The 22,873-nt window shown below is 37.0% G+C and overlaps 1 protein-coding gene across 6 annotated transcripts in view; it reads right to left on the bottom strand.

Annotated features, from left to right (window-relative positions):
* Nucleotides 1-5,951: 5,951 nt before the first annotated feature.
* Nucleotides 5,952-22,873, bottom strand: part of ANKRD44 (ankyrin repeat domain 44) — a 293,435-nt gene continuing 276,513 nt past the window's right edge. For 2 of the 6 annotated variants that reach the window (XM_081051007.1, XM_081051005.1), the window contains exons 23-29: nt 17,985-18,068; nt 16,570-16,715; nt 16,029-16,111; nt 13,926-14,008; nt 12,792-12,883; nt 11,969-12,004; nt 9,855-10,247 (exon numbers count right to left, since the gene is read on the bottom strand). In XM_081051007.1, coding sequence (XP_080907133.1) covers nt 10,000-10,247; nt 11,969-12,004; nt 12,792-12,883; nt 13,926-14,008; nt 16,029-16,111; nt 16,570-16,715; nt 17,985-18,068 — 772 coding nt within the window. In that variant the 3' untranslated portion in view covers nt 9,855-9,999. Of the gene's footprint in view, nt 10,248-11,968; nt 12,005-12,791; nt 12,884-13,925; nt 14,009-16,028; nt 16,112-16,569; nt 16,716-17,984; nt 18,069-22,873 lie in introns of all 6 variants that reach the window. The other 4 variants (XM_081051008.1, XM_081051006.1, XM_081051010.1 and 1 more) reach the window with 2 other exon arrangements.

Below are 22,873 nucleotides of genomic sequence, written 5' to 3' on the forward strand. Positions count from 1 at the left end.
GTTAATTTTTTAAAAAGGTTACAAAAAAGAAAGAAAATTTGACATCAAACAGTTTGTTTTCCTCCCTATATATAGTAGTTAAGATCACGGATTATGGAACCACCTGACTATCCCAGATCTGCCACTAGTTATCTGTGTGCTGTTGGGACTAATAATAGTGTATCTATCTTCTAGGGTTGTTGGAAAGATGAAACGAGTTAATACATGTAAGGCACTCAAAGCAGTGCTGACACATAATTAGCACTCAGTGAGTGTTGGCTCTTTCATTCTTCACTTCAATTAGAAAAGCAGCCTAAGTTATTTAGTAAGGTGATTTTTTATTTGGTGTTCAAATGTTCTGGTCACAGCCAATAGCTTAATAAGAATGTCCTCTGTTTGCACCATCATCAGGTCACAGATCATGAGGCTGGCAGCTAAGAAAATGAGGATGGATCAATATATGTTAAAAAATATGTTCTCATCTCTGGGAAATATTGTTTAGCACCCTAAAAGGATTTTCTTTTTCAATATCTGAAATGTATTGTGGGAAATTAATTAGTTTTTGCAATCTAATTTCTAGTGTCAGCTGTGACATCACAAAGCAAGCTCCCAGATGGTACCAACTGAGCCTTTTATCAGCATTTTTAACACTGATGCCAACACAAAATGGGCCCAGCAGTCTAATCACAACTTACATACTAATGAGTAGACCCTTATGAATCAAGTTAAGCAGACAACCAATCAATTACCAGGTAATGTTCCTCTAACAAAATTTTTACAGATTTTAAGTAATAGTAAAATAGCAAGTCGTAAATCTCAGGCCTGAAGAGGAATGTAAACGTAAAAACATGGCATGGACTTAGAAAGGGAGAAATCATTTCTGGAAAAAGAAATTCAAAAGAGAATGACATATGAACCCAAATTAACTTTCTTTTTTTTTTTTTTGTTAAAAATTGACTTTTCAGGAAAAGTTAATATTTTAAAGCAAATCTAGTTTTCACTTAAAGAGCAATACAGAATTCCAATGATTTTAGTCTTTTTGTCCTTTCTGGAAGGCCCAAGGGGAAGAATTCAATTTCTCATTGCTATCACTAAGATGTTTGATCCAGACACTCCTTTTGTTCATTCTGCAGCTATTAGCCATCTGTCACGTTTTCTGGAGAGCCTAATAACACATTCAGGTTAAACCATATGGGCATAAAACCTGCCACTGTATTATAGTCAAGGTCTGGTTGGTTTTGTTTTTGTTGTGTCGTTGGTTTTTTGTTTGTTTGCTTTTTACAGAAATGTACTTGACAATTATTACTTCTTTAAAAGCTTCATCTTAATCCTGGAACCAAATTACAGTCTGATAATAAATCAGATCTGGGTGTACATCTACTTAAAGCAACATATATGAATGATAGATGTTTTGAAGTGGCCTCACTTTCTCATCAATTTCACTCAGATTCTGTTAAATGGCTTTTGAGCCATTTGTTGTATTGTCAGTTTTTGACTTTTTCACCTCCAAAGCTTTCTTCTTCAGTCATTCTCAACCACCCACTCCTTTAGTTATTTCCTTGGCTATGTCATCATAAAAACTGTACCACTCTTAAATCTTTACTTCAAGTATCTCATGTTTAGCTCACCACCTCTGGTGTTACAACTCAGCATTTCTTCCATTTTACCAAGACTGTCAGTCCAGTGACTGTACCGCTTTTCCATTATCCAACACCTCTTCGTGTCTTCACTTTCCTCCTTAACCAGTTTAGAATCCATGATCTGTTTGTCTGTTGAAAGCACCGTAGTTCCACAGCTCCCCCTTGGACTTACCTGGCAAAGCTCTATCCCTGTTTAAATTCCGCTATCTACTTACCCTATGCTTATACCCAAACATCCAATGAAAAACTCACCAGGATGACTGGTACCATTTTAAAATCATGGTCATAAATCTCAAATGTGCTAAGCCCTACTCAGCAATCCTCTGCTGCACTAAAATGTTCTTTCCAAAATTACCCTCCCATCTCTTCTCAAAAGTTCTTCCTGCTCTCTCCCAGACATCCCTCTCAACATCAATAAACTACAGCAGCTCCTTTCTTAAAAAACAAATACCCTCCCTAGTGTCCACTTTCTCCTCCAGCTACTACCTCATTTTCCTTCTTCTCTTCACTTTCTCCCATCTTTCTCTTTTCAACCCATCCTCTTTGTATCCTTGATCCAACCACTCTGATGCACCTGTTCTTGCAAAGGTTACTAAGAAACTCTGTGTTGCCAAATCCAATTGTCATTCTCTGTCATCTTATTTGCTTGCCCAGGAGCGATTCAGAGAGTAGATACACCTGAAACTCTTTCTTCTGTGACATTCCTCCTTTCCCAGGTTTCAGAGATAGCTCGGTCTCGTTTTTCCTCAGGCCTCACTGCCCACTCCTTCTTAGTCTTCTCTGCTGGATCCTCTCCTCTTCCTGATCTCTAAAATGTGGGGTGTGCCCACGGTTCAGGGCTCTTCCCTCTCTCCATTTACTCCCAAGGAAATGCCCCCCGATCATCTATAATTTTTGCCTCCGTCTCTCCTTCAAATTCTAAACTGTTTAATTGACATCACACCATCACCAAATTCAGTCAACTCTACCTTTAAGAGTACCCAAAATGTGCTACATTCTGTTTCTCTTGTTGCTACACCAAATCAAGCCACTATGTTTACTTGTCAAGATTATCGCCGTGACCACCTACCTAATTGGTCACTAGGGCTCTTCTCTCGTCTATAGCAGCCAGAATGATCTTCGGTAAAAATGAAATAGGATTACAGCCATTTTTCTGCTTAAATTTCTCCAATGGACTTCAATCACATCTCCTCGCTCATAAAATTGTGGAAGATCTAGGGCAGATAACTCTTGATCTCATCTCGTACCAGCCACCCCTACCCCATAAGTCTCCAGCTACACCAGTCTGATTTCTGTTTCTGGAACATGGCAAGCTCATTCCTACCTTTGGGTGTTGGCTCTGGCTGTTCCCTCTCCCTAGAATATTCTCTCCTCTGATTTTTCTATGGCTGGCAACTTCTCGTCATTAAGATCTGAGCTTAAATGTTTGTAATTCTTAGGAAACCTAACTGTAAGATATGAGTTATTAATGTTCTCAGATTTTCTGGTGCTTTGTCAAATGCATATAAACACAGGTAAGTTTTTTGGGCAGTAAGTACTGCTTCAATACTTTCACTTTTGAAAATTATAAAATTCTCCTAGAATTTAAATATGCTGGATTAAATTGTCACTTAAAGGTAGAAAATGGTATCCCAGAAATTGTGTCTTCCAATGTCTAAGGCACCATATGAGATAGTAGTGCTGTCTTTGCAGAGCTTGCTGTGTGATGGTGGGCCTATGGTCCCAGCTCTGTGAGCGTTTTCCCACCTGTAAAGTAGAAACAAACCATCTCAATGTACATGGGTGCACAGGCATTTGTGTGTTTAATAACAAAAGAACTAAATATTTGTCTCAAATCTGTGCAGCTCTTTTCTCCACTCACCTGCATGTGATCTCTCCTGGCAAAATGTCCTCAAAATTGCTTTTGAAGTTCTTGTTCTTAAGTGTGTAAGTGCTCTTTACAAGAGGATGTGTATTACATAAACAAGGGCATGTTGTTAATTCATTGTGAAAATAGATTTTAAAGTATGGCTAGCTTCACAAATAATTGATGAAGAAATGATTCGGAAACAAGAAGAGAGGAAGTAGATGAGCAGTGAGAAGGAGGAGTGTTGGTCCTGAAGGTGCCGTAGTTGTATACTGGGCTGGGAGGGACACAAATAAATGCTAGCACAGTAAATACTAGTACTCCTAGTACCTCCTGCCCCGTCCTTGTGCCAGCCACAAATGTCCACACATTTCCAATCATCCCCCAGACTGCTTGAAAATTAATGAATGGCACAGCCATTACCTTTGCTGCTTTATATTTTTCAGCAACTGTACCTTCAGTATGAAATTTTTTAAAGAGACAATTCATACAGCACTTTTACCCACAATATTTTTATGTTATGTTAATAGCCTTTTAGCTTAATGCCTTTCGTGCCTGGCAAGCTAATTCTGGAACACATTAAATGTGTTAAGTGAGGGATAGATGTACTGGATTTGATACATACAGAGTGGAATTAGAGAGAGGGGATCCTTTGACAAGCAGTTTGAAGACAAAGTGCCACATGGATGTGCAACACTATAATTATTGCAGTGGAAGCCATTATCCCCTTTCTGCCTGCTTATGAGAACACAGGTGAAATTAGGGGAGCCCTACGTTTTTCATGAAAGGGTGAAGTTAGGAAGTCAAGTAAACTATTTCTTCAGCAATGACTGGGAATAAGTTATCTTAGTATAATAATGTACTGTGGGAGGACACTGTGATAGTCCCAGGGTGGTAAATAGCTTCTGAAATGGCTCCCAGTGATTCCCCCTGCCTCCTGGTATCACACCTTTGGTAAACCCCGTCCCTTGTGTATGGGTTGGATCTAGCAACTGTCTTCTAATGAATAGAATATGGGAGAAATGGCAGAATGTCACTTTGAGGTTCAGTTAAAGAGCTGTGACTTCTGTCTTGCTCTTTTTCTCTCTGGCTTTTCTCAGCTTGCTCGCTCTCATGAGACAAGCTGCCATGTTGTGAGCTGCCCCATGGAAAGGCACATTTGGCAAGGAACTGAGGGCAGCCAACGGCCATCGAAGAACTAAAACCCTCAGTCCAGCAACCAATGAAGAATCCTGCCAACAACCATGTAAGCGAGCTTCAAAATGAATCTTTCCCTGGTCAACACCATAACTATAGCCTGTGGGGGACGTTGTGGTAGAAGCCCTAACTAAACCATGCCTGGACTCCTGACTCACAGAGACTGTGAGATAACAAACATTTGTTGTTTTAAGTCCCTAAGTTTTGAGGTAATTTGTTACACAACATTAGCTTACTAATATATTCATCTCAGTCTGCTGCAAACTACAGAAAGTACTCACCTGTGGTATGACTCATGCTTTACAATCTTCAAGAATAAAAAGCCGTCGTATTTGCATATTTACATAAATAAGGATAGGGAAGAATGCAAAACCTCTCTGAACATCTCTAGTTAAAAAAAACAACACATACAACATTATTTGGCAAGATGGCATAGAAGAGAGAACATTTATAGGCACAAGTTGTACATTCAAACCATTAATTACACAAATTTGAGCAAATTGTATAACTTCTCTGGGATTCAGTTTCTTCATGAAAAAGATGGTGATGAGATTGGGCTAGACTGTAAGAACTGCTAACATTCTAATACTGTGATTTGAGGAACTCAGGAAGCCCTTCTCCCCCCAATCTCTTTTTCATCAGCTGGAAATTCTACATTAGGAATTTGTTCCTTGGTGCTTCTAAACTGTCCCTGAACTTACTACTTAAGGAGAGACATTTTAAATGGTGAGATGGAGAGGAAATTTTATAGATACCTTTGAGAACAGCGCAGAGAGATAAAGCCTTTGTTGCTATGAAGGATAGTGGTAGCAGCAACAAAGATAAGACGGTTGATTTCACAATTTTGAGGACCTAGTAGGCTTCCACCTTTCTGATATAAGCAATCTATAGAATTAGTCACATTTCTCCCTCTTACCTCGAACGCAAGGAAGATTAGAACAAAAGCAAGTTCGGTCACAGCCACTGTGTTAAACTTTATGGTTTCTATATTTGTTTGTATTCTTTTTCCCTGTCTTAATTTTTATACTTCTAGTTCATCACATGTCTTTTCTTGCAAGGCTGCTCAAATCTTTTATGGAGGCATAAATAAATATAATCAATACAAACATACATGTTACAAATTATTTCCTCTAATTGTGATGATATAAACAGAAATAGCAAATCTGGAGATGCACTTCTTTTATTTTCAAAACTTAAGGTTAATTTGGCTTTGGTGGGGGGGATAAAGATTTAAATTAACAGAATAATTGGTAAACAGCATAAATTGGAAAAATTAAAGACAACACAAATTTCAACAATATTTGTACCGTTTTTATTTGTAAAAATAACCATCTGAATGCATTTCCATAGTATATTACAGTTAAGTACTTCATTACATTTTCAGCATTCAGTAGTTGAAAAAGTATTAAACTGTGCTTGAGAAGATTCAGATTGGTTCGAAGTCATTCACTAAACTGAAAGTCATTCTCCTCATTTTTACAGTCATGACATTTACCAGAGTCCTTCAACTCCAATTTACATAAGAAAACATTACAGACAAAATCCCACTGAAATCATCAAACAATATTTTATGCTGTTACAAATATGTTATGCAAAATATAACACTGGCACCAGATTGGTATCATCGTGCTTTGCAAAGATATATTGCACATGCTAAAGCATAAAATATAGAGACAAACTACCAAACAAAAGATATTTGCTTTGAATTTTCAGATCACTGCATAAGAAACGCATAGAATTACATTTTGTACACACACTCAGATTGTCACTATCTTAAAACGCTTTTCCCTTATAACACTGACCTATGGTTTACAGTTTTGTAAGAAGAAAGCATTTTAGCACTGCAAAATCAAATATAACTCCTATAGAAAACTTCGGCATTTTCATTTTCATTTCAAAGCAGATGAAGGGGGAAATAGGAAAAAAAGACACTTTATACATTCGAAGAAAGGTTGAAATGAAAACTCACTGGTATTATATTGCTCTGATAACACTCAAATGAAAAAAATACAAAACATTTCACAGAACATTTTCAGACTATACAAATATAAAAAGGCACTCTAACTTCATATTACAAGACAAAAAAGGGATGAGTTCTTCAACCAACGCAACAGATAAGCAAACCAAGTTGCTCAAACAGTACAAAGAATAACTAGTGCAGCAAATCCATTTGATGTTCTTGTTCTAATTTAATAATAAAATAATAAATCAAGCAGCTGTTTACTGCCTAAAGTACCAAAACATACTATGGTGCCCTTTTAGTAGTGATAAATAGAAATCCCCTGAGCTATTTACTGTAGAATCATAGCAGATTTTAGGCAATTTGGAGATAGTATTTACCAAAGATAGGCAGACACTGTTGAACAGGTTAAGTGCAATGAAACACAATCCCTGTGGCTGTGGTTAAAATACAGTCTAAAAATAACACATTCAGGTAAAAGCACTAAACAACTAAGACTCCATAAAAAGCATCACGTTTTCTGGGGTTTTTTTTCTTAGAAAGCTTTGTTGCAAATCTATTTTTATTTCTAAGAGATGTACTTGAAAAACAGAGAACTCGTAGTTTTTAAAGTATTTCTTAAAGGAAAATAATTGGTCTTGTGGGGCGGGAGAAAAAGAAGAGATTGGTTCAATGAACAGTTCATAGTTAGCATGATTTCATTTTGTTCCTTTGTCCTCCTTCTTTCTATCAGTAAGAGAGGGAGAAAAGTCAAAACTCAGCTCCATGGAGATAATGTCACAGGGCTGTCACCGCATTTGTGCAACAACGTTCCTTGTTCTCTGCGCTACTCTACAGGAAAAACGTTAACGCTGCTTCGCCATTAAAAGCAGGGATATCATTTCCTGCTTTAAACACCAACTGAGCCAGATTTCCATCCATTTCTGGAAAAAGACACTGCAGCATCGTGTTTCTTCAGTATTGGATTCCCTCATTTTCAGTGTTTTGGTAAAGATAAGGTCATTATTTCTCATCAGCAATGTATCTACTTTAAAAAAGTCATCTTCTCTCATCAAACAAAAAGGATAGAGGAAGGAGGGGAACACGACACCAAGAATTAAAAGTGCAGTGTTGATGGTGTTGAAAATTTTCAATGAAATTAATTCCAATTCTGTAAGTCTTCTGAACAAATTCTCATTTGTGAAGTGCACAACATGAGTTTTTAATTAAATCCAGGATATTAAAAGGAGATCAAAGTCTTTTGCAGTTAGATGAAAAACATAATACAGATCTGTATTTGATCCAGATACGATAGAACACTGTTCGCAGACACTATGAAATAGAAATTTCCAGGGTGAAAATGGAACCGATTATAAAATGGTCGGAGAACACTGTCCTAATGCAAAATGTTTCTTTCCTGTCTCTTCCTTAAGCGGAAAATAGCACTTGAGCTGGTGATTTTATTTCTCCTCTAGGTACATGTGCTCACACACTGATATGGTTTCCCATCAGGTTACAGGAACCCTGTGAGATTTCAGTGTACTATTTAGGATAATTTCTGTACCTTTCTTTCGGCCACCTTTGTGCATATGATCCACTATGTGCTTCAGTTTTCATCTGGAAGAAGAGCATAAGGACTCCAGTATCTTCTAAACTCTACGTTGGCTACCGACTGGGGCTGGGCGATGGATGTTGTACTCCTCTCCAATCAATTGGGGGATCCCGAGGGTCGGCTGGAAACCTTAGCAGTAGAAGTGCTGTGCTTGGCCCCAGAACTGCTGGCTAGCCCATGGAGGTCCCTATGCATTTTTCTGCTTTTGTGTTATTCCAAGTAAGACACACAGCAATTAAAAGAGAGAACAAAGGATGTTTCCTAGGCATTTGTTTCATTTCAAATAAATATAAACACATTCACATCAAAAGTATATGAACATTTTCTTTAGTTTGGCAAAAAAATAAGCCGTGGTCAACACATCATCAGTTACAAATGTTAAACCATCAACTAGAAACTTCTGTCATAAGAAATATAAAATACAACAAAGACTGTTACACAAAAAGATTACATTTTAAATTCTGTAGAAAAGTTACTTCAGTTCTCACTTTCATTTTGAAGGAAAACAATTTAAATCTTCCATTCTAGACTGAAGCATTTGGTCCTCATGTATAGCTGGTTGATGAACTACAGACATATATATATAGCTATATATACACATATATGTGCACACGTGTATGTGCATAATTTTTAAACAGTCTCATTCTTCTTTTTGTACAGCTATTCCAGGTGCAGAACGAGGTCCATTTGACCTAGAAGCTTTGGCAGAAGGAGCAGACACAGTACTATGTTGATTTCATCATCAAGCAACTATCAATTGGCTTTAATTTCCACATCACCCATTTCTACCTCCTCCTTTCATTTTCTTTGTTCCCTTTTGCAGTCACACTTTCACTCACTTGGCATGACCTTTACTGAGAAGCTCATTGAACATTTACTATTGATGAAAAATGCTGATGGTCCTGATGTTTTTAAAAAGTTAATATTTTGATTTAAAGACAAATCAATAAAGGGTAGTTTCATATTAAACTTGCATATGTCTCCAAGTTTTGGTGCAATATAATTTTCACCTGAAATGTTGTTAGATAGATTTGGATTCAATCACTCGAGTGAAAATAAGTCACAGGCTTGTTATGGGGGAGCACTGGGTGCCACATTGATGTTAAATAAAAAAAAAGCAAGTTCAGTTTTCAGTGAATTTTCCCCTTCATCTGGCAACTTTAACAAATATCCTCAGAAAGAAGTTCTGGATATTTAAGTGCTTACTATAGACAGTATATGAGTAATTGGACTCCCTTAAAAACATTATTACAGGCATAATTACGGAAGATGAGCACTTTTACCTTTGGCTTCTAGTGAGGAAGTAAACATCAAAGTGAGAAGAGGTTTGAGGCATTTCCTACCCACCTCTCCTCTCCCCTCCTGGGGGACATAAATGTCACATTGATATACTTCTGAGAACTCACTGCCAAGTGAGTACAGGAGGGCAAAAAAACAAACAAACAAACAAAAAACACTTTATAGGAAACACTTCCCTCTTGGTACATTATGCCCAAAGAAAAAAATTAAGTGCATTTTTTATTCTTTACTTAAAAATGAGAGGTAGACTTTCACAGAAGTATCTTACATCTAAGGAAAACATGAAACAAATAAAAATTGGGGCCATCTGTGTGAGTGCTTTGCCCTACAGCTTAGCTGCCCTCCCTCCATTTGATTAATTCCTTCTCTACTGGCTTCTGGAAGCTCGAGGCCATAATAATACTTGGACACAACCTAAACCTGGAATTCAAGCTTCTTTCCCTTTCTCCAACATGGTTGATCAAGAAAAAGCTTCTACAGTCCAAAGTCAAAACGTTTCTGAATCAGAATCATTTTCATTGTACCCATCCTCCGAGCCTACGTTGTTACTGCACAGGCTAACCATGCTCCCCAGATTGGAGAGGGTCGTCCTGCTCAAATTGTCTTTTTTAAAACAAATGAAGTTGACAGCCGTCATTGTACTGGAAGGAGAAAAAGGCATCATGGTAGCCAAAATGAGGGCCAGGCAGTCAGCCACGTCTTTGTTAGGAGCGCAAGCCAGGGCCGGGGTATGACCTGGGCGTAAATTCAGACAAAGCAGTGGTTAGTCTGGGAAATCCAGAGGCAGTGTGAGCATTCCACAGTACATCTCGTATGACCTCACTCTCGGAGATGTATGTTGAGTTAGCAATCATGCCAGGCAAAAGGAGGGGTTACTTCCCACGAGTCATGCTAGGGGTGAGGCTAGAGGGGACTGGAGGGGGAGACATTTTATGAAGGGTTGTTTGGTTTATTTTTTCAGCTTACATGACAACAACAAGCACTATATATTATCTGAAGTTAGGCAGAATTCCAGTCTTCATTTAGTGAACAGAAACACAGGGGAGTGGGAGTGGGACACAATTCCACAAAAAACAGCAGCAGGACAATCAGGAAGGTGATTCCACTGGAGAGCACACGCACACCATGCGCCTCGGGCGAGGGCCACAGCACTCTCATTCTGAGAACAATGACTTTCCATCATAGGTAGGTAATCGTGGGTCAGATTAGAAAAGATAATAAAACTCAGATGTCTGTAAAAGTGAGTCATGCAGCTTTGTCACTTTATATACAGAGGATGACAAAACAAATGTATACACATTTTAAGAAAGGAAAAAATTGAATTAAAATTGTAATAATATTATATACCAATAACAAAAGATGAATACAAGTCATGTTTGACTTCTGCAATTACAAGAAGTACTCAAAGTAGTCACCATCAGTGTAATTTTAATACAGTTTTTTCTTTTCTTAAAATGTGTATACCTTTTTTTGGCACCCTCTGTATATACTTTATATAAGTATACACCAATTAACTGGTTTTAGAGAAATGGAATTATTTGAGTAGAGACATAGGAAGGCACAGTAATTAAAAGTGTGCTATCATTTTAAAGAAACTTAACAGAATTGTTAAAAATAGCAACACGGCCAACCAAAGTCCTCAATTCTAAACATAACAGATGTGGGAAAATTGCTATGGTTGACAAAGAGTTGTGTCATTCTCTCCCATTTAGATTTGATGGGTCTAGTCCAGAAGGGAAAACTAGCGTGAAATAGGTGCTGTGGGAAGATAAAATTACATTCTTTGATGTAATTATTATCTTATTTCACCTTAATTCTACTGCTCTGAAAGGGTCAGCCTGTCCTCTCTGCTGTCCGAAGTTCCTACTACTATTCACTCATTTATTCAGAGGAACTGACTCAATAAAACGTAACTTTTTGTTGTTTTGTTTAGCAGCACTTGACCCCATTTCTGTTTCCCCTTCACCATCCTTCACAGATTATTCCTTCACTGGTATAAAAACAAATAAGAATGGACAGGTATGTGAACATTCTATTCCACAAATGTCTGTGATGAGTAAAAGAATTATGATTGTACTGTTGGAAAAAATTGCCCTAAATGTTCCCAGGCCTTTGGGAGGTCGCCAAGTTCCGAGACAGGCCCAAGCTCCCTATTGGCTGGATGAGCCTCAGTTGTCTCAGACTTCCACCAGAGAAGCACAACTAATTTATTCTGATCTCTTTAGTCATTTTGGAGAAAAACTATGGGCCTCTGCACACCAACCCTAAGGTATATATTAGTGATAAGGGAGTGAGGGAAGGTGAGGAGGGAAAACAAAGGAGATGGAGTAATAGAGAATTTTCTGCACCTCCTACATGAATCAAGTTGGGGACAGAGCAGGGTACATGCTAGGATAAATGGGGCTGCAAAACCAAAACTAATAGGAGTTAGCTAATGATGTCATATGGCTGCTTACTTCTGAGAAATAGGCATGAGCTGCTAATTCCAATACCTGTAATAAGCAGTTAATTGAGTTACGTTAATACATTTTATTATAATACTTTAATCAAATGCCACAATTAATGCCACATTTAAAAAATTACTTAATTCATAAATATCCAGAAGTTCCTCTTTTGCTCCCCAAGGTTAATAGGCATTCTGCTTAAAATGGCAATTTAATACAATTCTAGTGTTCATTAGCTTTCAAAATTTCTTAGGAAGCAGAGTAGAAGGCTTCTGTTAAGAGTTAGTTCATTTAGAAAAGGAATGTTATATAGATCAGGAGAAGTTTCAAGCCTAGACATTAATTTAAAAGTTTTATTCATGTTCCCCAAATATCCATATTGGGAATATGAGTTCTGATCTCTTCTTTAAAAAAAAAAAGAAAAAAAAGGTTTGATCTCAGAATGAACTGAAATACAAAGACCTGGTTTTCATTTGAGCCCTTGAGCATGCAACTAATGATGTCTAATCCCTAACTCTTCAGCGTATGCGATCAGAATTGCGAATGCCACCTTGAAAGCTTTTTAGCGTATCTAAAATATTTTAATCACCACGCTGAGGAGTCAGAGACCAGCTGCTGACATTACATGCACAATGGAAGGCACTGGTGGTCTACAGGTAGACTCTGTATTTTACAAAGACAGACAGGACAAATTATCCTTGTTTGATTTCTCACACACAGGGAGAGAGAGAGAGAATTCCTACTGCCTTTTTAACTAGCTCCTATATGTCTCATTTCCTCTGGGTTCACAACATAGGGAAGGTACCTGCAGTAATTGTTTGCTTTTTCCACTTACCGTTTTCATCTACAGCGAGGACACAGGCCCCTTTGGCCAGCAGCTCTTCAACTACTACCTTCAAGCCATTGCGTGCAGCAACGTGGAGGGGTCTGCAAAAAGAACACGGAGCATCAGCTGTGATATACATGTGTGTGAAAATGTGTCATTTAGTAGCCTGTGTTGATAAAAGGAAGGAAATACTTAAGAATCTGTAAATAGTATCTGAACGCTTAGACTTTTAAAAAAGGGATTTGTTGACCAGATCTTTTCCAGGTGCTAATGATTCAACAGTTCTCATGTTGTTCCCAGAATTCTTCTCTGCAGATACTACAAATACACCGCATCTCAAACAACCTCGATGACAGTATGTAGGAAGCCAGAGGAAAAACTCAAGCTCTAGTGTGTTTTCCAGAAGCTTCCTTACCCCTGCATATCTACTCCAGTATTTGAATCATTGTTTTATACAGTTAATCCATATGACTAGTTAATATCACCCAGATATATAATCTCAAACCTATTACTAAATGCACTAAATTATACTTTACTGAATTTAAAATATCTTAAAGAATAATGTCAAAGCCAGTATATTCTGCTATATATTACTTACGAATCTTAATGAAAGAAAATTTAATATTCCTTTGCTCTTAAAACAAATGCCTAATTTCCTAAAATAGAAAATAAAGCAGCTTTTAGATCTTTCACACTGAGGATGACACTGAATTACATTAAAATATAATTAAGACAAATAGCTTAGAAACTCTTCAAATATATTCTGGGAACCTGATTTATAAAACTCATTTTTTTTTAGTAAGAATACATAATGCTAACACATTTATACAAGTAGTTTCCCCAAATACGTCAGACCATAAGATTTTCTAACCATCCACTGTGTTTATAATATTATCATAGAAGTAACAGCAAAGTAAAACACAGATCTCACAAATTTCTATGAAGGCATATCAAAACACAGATTCTAACTAAAAATATCTAGCTTGGTCAATATTTGTAGGTATGTGACTAAACATGAAGGTCTGTGTCTTTCAGCACTGTGTTTCCCAGCTCGAGCCTGGCCCAAAGCAAACTCTTAGTATTCACTGTTGAATAAATGACTATGAATTTGCATCTGAGTCAAACTTTAGTAGTCACACTTACGTCTGCAGTGCATTATTTTTTGCATTAATAAGGCTCTCATCGTGTATCTTGTCAAGTATTAACAAGGCACATTTTTCATGACCCTGACAAAAAAAAAGAAAAGATTAAGAAACACAGGACAGAGACACTGAAAAATTCCAGAAAAATCATTTCATTACGCTTTAAATTTAAAATGAATGTCCTCCACCTAAACATATTTTATAAAGCTATTGCCTGAGCAATTTGTTTTCTTTTAAAAAGAGAAGATTTAAAGGGCCCTAGATTCTCCAAGATTCTGAATAAGGTCTACTAGAACGTGGTTCATATAAATTTGACCTGAAACAATAATATTTCTAAAATAATTTTTAGAATTAATGTCCAGAGACCTGAAACAGATACTAGTTCAGCTAGGTCAGCTGGTAAACAGAATAGAATTAGGAGTATCCTTCAACATTACTTTTTCAACATAAGTCAAGTCCCATTACCTTTCTCAAGCCTTCAATGACCACTTCAGTGATCCATCCGTCTACCCCTGGGATTCCCATTATACCTATCATCTGTATCACTCATCATTTACTGCCCTATATTGCGAAAGGACACTTTTTCAAGTAAGCTCATTTATTTCTTCCTCAACAAAGGGAAATTATCTCTGCATTTTATCACAACAGATAGTTGATCATTTAAAAAAATCAATTGATAAGTCAGAGACCCTTTCGTGATTTCAGGCCTACGCCCTGTTAAGGGGTCATGGCTTCCCAAGCCCTTGCTCCTCAGATTGTGGCCTGCAGAGTGGCAGCATAGGTCTCCCCTGGGAGTGAGGAATGTTGCATCTCAGGCTCCACTCCAGAGCTACCAGAGTCAGAAGATGCATTTTAACAAGATCTTCAGGTGATTCAATGGCATAATAAAGATTGAATAGCATTACACTTCTATTTATGAAAACTAGACCTTGAAGTAAACTTCATGAAACTGAGCACTTTCTGAGGTTTCCATGAGCTTCCCAGAACAGGAAGTGTGAAAACGCAAGCAACGAAAGAAAGAGCAGAGACTTCTCGTACAACTTGGTATAGATGACACCTGTAATACTGTAACTGTATTGAAATAAACCACCATCACTGGTGTCAAGTGGTGTCAGACTCTAACGCCTTATAAGGGAGACCCTTAAATACAACTTTAGAAATGTCCATGGAGGTTCCACTCTGATGCACTGCTGACGGAGTGTTGATGGCTGTGACTTTATGGGTAATTTGCTCTTCAAAATGTTCATAGCCTCAGAGTCAATAATTCACATTTAGGAATTTATTTTAAAGGAATGAGTAAGGATTCCTAAAGAAAGATTTCTCCACAAATATTATCTATAGTAGCTTATATCTGAAAACAAGCAAATGTCTAACAATAGGGATGGGTTGAACAAAGGATGGCATATTTCTAAAGTAGAATATCACACAGCTTCTAAAAAAAACACTATAATATGTCTAAAAGAGATATTCAAAATATGTGGTTCAGTAACAAAAGCAGGTTATAAAGTAGTATGATCCCACTTTTGTAAAATCATACATTTATATATATCATTTACTTTTTATGGAAGCAGGGACCTTGAACTACATGTGAACACAAAGCTATTAAAAACAAACCAAAACAAAACAAAACAAAAACTAAGTGCAGCCCTTGCATTGAACTAGACACCAGGAAAAAAGGAGAAGGTAGACATGCACGTGAACCTGTGTATTTGTCTCACAGGAGAGTATTGTGTGTGTATTATTACAATGCCTTCCAATGGAACAAAATGAAAACAAGGAAAACTGCTTATATTTCAGAAGCCAGGTCTTAATTTTTGTTTAAAACCAAAATGAGGTTCCACAAGCATGGAGACAGACGCAGTGGCTGCAGGTCAGACGGCAGCAAGGACGCAGGTGGCAAATGCCACGAAAAGCGTATCCCCGTCAACTCCTGTCTGGGTCTGCCCTTTGCCTCTCCCCCTTTGATTCTGGTTAGAGTTGACAACATCCTGGGAAAATGTACATCTGAATTAAGAGCCATGATACACACTTCTGAGATAAATAGAATGTAAGTGTTATAATTATTATAACACTAAATAACAGTGACTCAAATTCATTTACATACTTTACTACAAGCCAAATGTAAGGGTGTGTTCGAGTCCTTATCCTTTACAGTCAGATCAGCCTGGGCACCATTCACCAAAATATCTATAGAAAAAGCCAAAAGAGAGTTACTCAAACTACATGCATTTTGAAGAAGCTGCTACAGAAACAGTAACTTTTAGCACAGCTCACATAATATTTAATGTTTTTAATGAAAAAAGGAGTAATTTATTGCCATACTTGTTCTATCCAAATCCAAGGTCTATAGGTATTAATTTTAATTGTTTACAGTTTCGTTATTTCCAGATAAAATGATTCTGTTGTTATATTTGGCTTCTAAATGTCAAGACATTTCACTGCAGAAAGGTTGGCTCACTTTGATAGGTCCATCAACAATCAAGTAATAGGGGACTGCAGACAATTAGCAAGTAGAATCTGGTGGCTTAAATAGAATATTTGTGTTTTTTTACATGTACGTGCCAAAAAGATAACTGATTTCTCGATTTTACGTTACTTTGGTTTTGGAGAAGCATAAATGTGCAGTCCAAGCATTAAGCACATACCCACAGCGCCTGCCTGCCCATTCTCAGCAGCCATCATCAGTGCTGTTTTTCCCGAATTGTCTGCTGTGTTCACTTGAGCATTGTGTCTCAGAAGTAGCTGCAGGCACTCCACGTGATCAGCAAATGCTGCTGCATGAAGCGGTGTCCTAGCAATGTAAAACAAGTATGATTTATCTTCCTTTAAAATTAACACCCTCTCTTTCTGTAAATGCCTGAGAAACATGTGCATGGTGTTGTCGTAGGGATTTCAAACTTCTCAGTATATAGAGATAATGATCAGGTCTCCTTTAAAGGCCATTCAGGGTGGGCACGAGGGTGTCACCTACGTGGAGGGGAAAGGTGGTGGTTCTGGTAATGAAATTCGCATCTTTTTCCCCAATGTTTCAAATTAGTTTCAGGTGTACAAAGCAGCGTAATAGTTAGACATTTACACCCCTCACAACGTGATAACTCCCCTCCCTCAAACTACTACCCCTCTGACATTGTATACAGCTGTGACAATTCCATTGACTACCTTCCTTATGCTGTGCTCCATGTCCCGTGACTACATATATATTTAGTTATAGTTGGCATTCCATATTATTAGACTGTGTAGATGCACGACCAGTGCACTGTTACACCTGAAATTAGCATCTTTACTGACCCCTTTAATCTTGAATTCCAGTGACTTCTCTCTCATCTTTGATAAAGATATGTTCAAAATTAAGCCTTAAAATTGTAGATAATTGGCTATTTAAATTTTTTTTAAGAGCCCACATTATCTAATGTGGATAGTTGATTTCTTTGGAAGGAAAATTTGGCACTATTTGTCAAAATTAAAAACTACTGACCTTTTAACAAAGTAATTCTACTTCCAGGACTTTATCTCCTAGATATGCTTGGTCATATGAACAGATACATATAGTAGTAGACTGTTCATTGCACCACTCTTTGAAATAGCAAAATATTGGAAACAACCTAAATGTCCTTCAACAGAGAGCAGGGGGATTAAATTATAACATATCTGTTCAAATGAATAATATGAAGCTTTAACAAGAAAATGGTAGTCTTTATGTTCTAGTATGGAAAGATCTCCAAGACATACTAAAACATGAGCATTGCTATAGAATACTTTATTTGCATAAAAGGAATATTAGCATATATATTTTTATATATGTTTATAGTCATGTGTAGAAAATATTTGGGATAACATAAAAATTTGTAAAGAACAGTTTAAAGTGGTTTCCTCAGTGGAAGAGGCGGGGGCTTCTGGGCTAACAAGAACATTTCTTTTAATTATATATTTTTTATAATATTTAAATTTTTAAAACCATGCTTATATATTACTTTTTCAATGGGAAAAAGAAAAGATGTTTGGCCACTCTGAAACCAGAAAACAGAGACTAAGATTCATCACAAAAAGCGGCATCACTTACCTGCCTTTGTCATCTCTACAATTGACAATACTGGAATCTATGGCTCCAAGTAACAATGATGCACAATTCTCATGATCATTTATTCTAAAATGAAAATGGATTTTAAATTTAAAAATTTTGCTAGTAAAAAAATATATATATCCCCTCCTACTCCATCCCCCTATGCACTGTATATTTAACAATCTGATACATTAAAAAAAAATCTTATGCAAATATCTGTGACCTATGTTCTGTTGAAATGTTTAAAGAAAACAATTTAGGTGATACAAACAAACTTAACTTATTTAATACTACATGAATCAGGCAGTCACCACTCTCAAGATTTTTGACTAATAACCTGATTCAGGAAGTGTTACAGTTTGTTTATATCACCTAAACTTGTCTTCTTTACATTTTAACAGTTTTGGCAACAAGGATAGGAAGCTGACTGCTAAAGGTTGAGGGACAAGGTGTAGGCAAGGTATCCACTGAAATTTTTGAAATCACCGAAGGTGGTAAGTCGCTTGTGGATTTGAATGCTACGCTCTGTGTGCAGCTCTCAGATCCAAACAAATTTTATCCACATTTTTTTTTAAGGAGAGAGGTTTTTTAAAGTTCCCAGAAAGGTTTTGGGATCCTGAAAAGGTCCTGGGACAGTTACATTGGGAGTCCACAGTACGTGGCAGCCACTGATGGACTAACAGGGACTTCTAGAAATAAAGTAAGGCAAAAAATTCAAACTGTTTCGACCAACAGAACATCAAAATCTAAGTGGGCACAGTCAGATCATTAAAAGCCATAGGGTATCTGCCACTATAAAGAAATCTTGGGAAAGGAATAATAGATTTATTGTTGATGGGAATCTTGGAAGCCAAAGCTGAAAAATTAGAGGGCATTGGTTGAGCACTTAAAAGCTGTTAGAATGCTTGCCACCTAAATCTAAGACTCCTGTGCTAAGATAAATAGGTCATGAGACAGGTTAAATTGACACCAGGTCACCCAGCAACCTCAAGAAAATGTCCATGTAATGTGGTAGACTATAAAACATCACAAAATCCCCAACCCACAACCACATTCCTCTCAAGTCTTAATTTGGCTCCAAGAGACTCAATGCTTAACTTGAGCATTAGCTTAGAAATGGTATTCTCAAGTTTGAAAGAACTGAGCATTCTACCTTCCAGAAAACCTCCTTATTTTATGTCTAAGAACTTTGGTCCTGGAAGCATTACGGGGAATGTTGCAATTAGATAAGATTGTTCATTTAAGAAGAATACTTGAAAGCAAGGGTTCCCAAATCAACAAACAGAATCGAATATCTATTTTATTGGTATGCAGAAGTCTCCAAAAGGCTTCACAATTCCAAAATAGTTTCATTGAAAGATTGACTGCAAAAGGCAAATGAAAAATTAACAAAGATTTTAAGACTAATGACTCCTACTACTCCCTCTCTATCCTCCTTTAGCTGAGTACTCAGAGTCAACTAATCCTCTATCTGAATTGCCTTTCCACTCTGACGTGACTATAAGACCAGAAACAAAGTTCTTCTCAAAGCCACAGCTCCAAGTCCAGAAACCTAAATCAATACCTGAGCCTCCCCTGTTGTACCTTCACAGGGGGTCCATCATCAAGACACTAAAGAAATCATTGTCTCACCTGCAGTTAACCAAAACACTGGAAAAATGATGATCCTTGAAGGTTTTGTGCAACTAGAACATCTCCAAATCTACCTGAAAAGGAGGAACCCTATATGGGCCCCTCCCAGGGTTGACAAGATTTTGAGGGATTCTCCAGTAAGCTACCAGTTGTGCCCTTAAATAGCTATGAGGAAACTAAAATTAAATTAATGGAAAAACTTTGTCAAATGCTGGTAGGTACTGAAACTATACTTTAAACATGACTCATTCCGGTGTTTACAGATGGGGAAAATGGCAGAATCTGACAAAAGGTGAGAATTCTGACTAGAGTCAGCTCTTCCTGATCTCTCTACTTCCCATCAAGAAAGGAAGGTAAAATTTCAGATTATCCCTTACTTTCCAAATTCAGACTCTTATGAATTTAGTTTTGGAGTACCCATTGGTTTACTGATCCTTTTCTCTCCCAGGGACAGCTATTGCTGCTCTTTGAAAAAAAAATTTAACAGTTATTTTTTCTTATTGATATAAACATATAACATTATATTAGTTTCAGGTGTACATGATTTAATATTTGTATATATTGTGAAATGATCCCTAACAAGTCTAATTAACATCTACCATACAGTTACAAATTTTTTTCTTGTGATGAAAACTTTTAAGATTTACTCTGTTAGCAACTTTCAAATATACAATACAGTATTATTATTTATAGTCACCATACTGTACATTAGCTATTGCCTTCTTGTTTGTCCTAATCCTTCTTTCTTTTGGTTATCTTTGGGAGTGGCTCTGGATCTTGGGATGGTAGTGTCTTTTGTACCCTTTTTGGGGACACCTCTGGAACCCATGAGGTTGTTCAATACTGCCAGGAATATCTACTGTTTGTCCTGGCTGAAACTTGACAAGATATTTGAAGGGAGTTTTTTAAAAAGTAGCTCTATGGTCAGAAATTGGCCAAATTGGAAGTTGATATTCAGAGCCTGACTGGAATATTTTTAGGGACTTCTCCCCTGAAGCTAAAATAAAACTATGTACCCAAGGAGAGGAGGAGATGGGGGGAATTTCCAAAGTCAAACAGCTCAAAATCTAGAATACAGAAATTTTTTTATTTCTATCTTAGTTGAAGACCTCCATAATATAAAGAAGCAAGTTGAAGATAATGTAGTTTGATGAGTGAACCAGACCTTTGATATTCAGGTTGTAACCCAGTTCTTTAAGGAATTAAAACAACTATATTTGTTTTACAAATTAAGTCTCTATAAGAACATAAAAGCAGGTGGCTGATTGGCTCATTGGTTAGAGCTCAGTGCTCATAACACCATGGTCGCTGGTTGGATTCCCACATGGGCCAGTGAGCTGTGCCCTACACAACTAGATTGAAACACGACCTGACGTGGAGCTGAGCTGCGTCCCCCACAACTAGATTGAAAAATGACTTGACAGGGAGCTGATGGGTCCTGGAAAAACACGCTGTACTCCAATATTCCTCAATAAAAAAATTTTTAAAAAGGAACATAAAAGCTGCCTACCCCCAAACCTCCCCTATTTATTTCAAAAGGTTTGTAGTTGTAAAAATTCTGGATTTAGGAAACAAAAGTCATTCTTGGAGGAATTTCCATTTTTCCCCATGTCTTTGAGGTGTAAATGTTTTCTACTAAGTCTTCTCTAAAGAACAAAGTGCTATCTCTTTGAAATGCAAACTTCAGGGAGGTAATTCCTATTAAAAGAGAAAAAAGGGCCGACCAGGGTGGCTCAGGCGGTTAGAGCTCCATGCTCCTAATTCCGAAGGCTGCCGGTTCGATTCCCACATGGGCCAGTGGGCTCTCAACCACAAGGTTGCCAGTTTGATTCCCCGAGTCCCGCAAGGGATGGTGGGCTCTGCCCCCCTGCAACTAAGATTGAACACGGCACCTTAAGCTGAGCTGCCACTGAGCTCCTGGATGGCTCAGTTGATTGGAGGGCATCCTCTCAACCACAAGGTTGCCAGTTCGACTCCCGCAAGGGATGGTGGACTGCACCCCCTGCAACAGCAATGGCAACTGGACCTGGAGCTGAGCTGCGCCCTCCACAACTAAGACAACAACTTGACTTGGAAAAAAACAACTTGACTTGGAAAGGACAACAACTTGACTTGGAAAAAAGGCCTGGAAGTACACACTATTCCCAAATAAAGTTCTGTTCCCCTTCCCCAATAAAATCTTTTTTTCTTTTTTTTTTTTTTTTGAAAAAGAGATCTGTCTATTTGGAAATAGAAGAAAGAAAAATCTTAAAAGTCTTCATCAATATTAGTAAAAAGTGTAACCATCTAAGCAGGTAACCTTAACTTATTCCATCTGTCTGAAACACAATTTGGATCCAACTGTTCTTTTATAAACTAATGAGTTTTGCATTATCATAAATATTTCATAGCTAAAATTTTAAAACAAAATCTATAAGATCTCTGTTTATGTCTGTCTATAAATTTACGTATATCTATGAATTATATGTATGTTATAGATATGTGATTTTTTTTTCTATCTCTGGTTGCTAATGCCTAAATTATTTTGTAAAGAGCTCCATTTAATTGGCTTAAAGAAAATTAGGCACTTGTATAAATCAAGTATACTCTCAGAAATATAGAAATTAACCCAAGTGTTTTTCAACTTCACATGACCTAGGATAATCTTTGGCAAATAAAAGCTACTTTAAGTTTGTTTTAATGTAATTAAAACAGGCATGTCTTCAGACTTGTTAGAATTAAACATATAATGTGGAAACACAACTTTTATTCTACTTAGGTTTATTAAAAGTCAAATAAGCTGTTATGTTACCTCTGTTACAGAATTTGTCAGCAAGAAAGATAACTAAGATGATGGTTAGCTGTTTAACATCTCCAAAATTTTCATGAGTAATCTAAACATAACTGTTAAGAACAAGTAAATTAAATAAATGTAAGATAAAAGTCTGTAAATGAACATTTCAATGTATGTATGCTTAAAAATAGTTTCCAAATCTTTCTGGTAACTTGAAAGCTTAAAGTTACATGATAACTCAAATGATGGGTATTCAATGAACATATAGACCATTTTCAAATAAGATAAAACACTGAAACTTTAATTACTAAAGATAAGTTTATCACTTTTGCCTTTCTTTTATAGAGGAACTAAAGATATTTAAGTCTATTAATAAACATGCTTTGTGCCACATGGAAAAATTTACCATGAGGAAGAATATACTTTTAGCAATTATGAAATGTATTTATAAGTTGCCAATCCACAGAATGTTAGTGTAACAGTC

This window comes from Rhinolophus hipposideros (genome assembly GCF_964194185.1).
Source record: "Rhinolophus hipposideros genome assembly, chromosome: 6".
NCBI lineage: Eukaryota > Metazoa > Chordata > Mammalia > Chiroptera > Rhinolophidae > Rhinolophus > Rhinolophus hipposideros.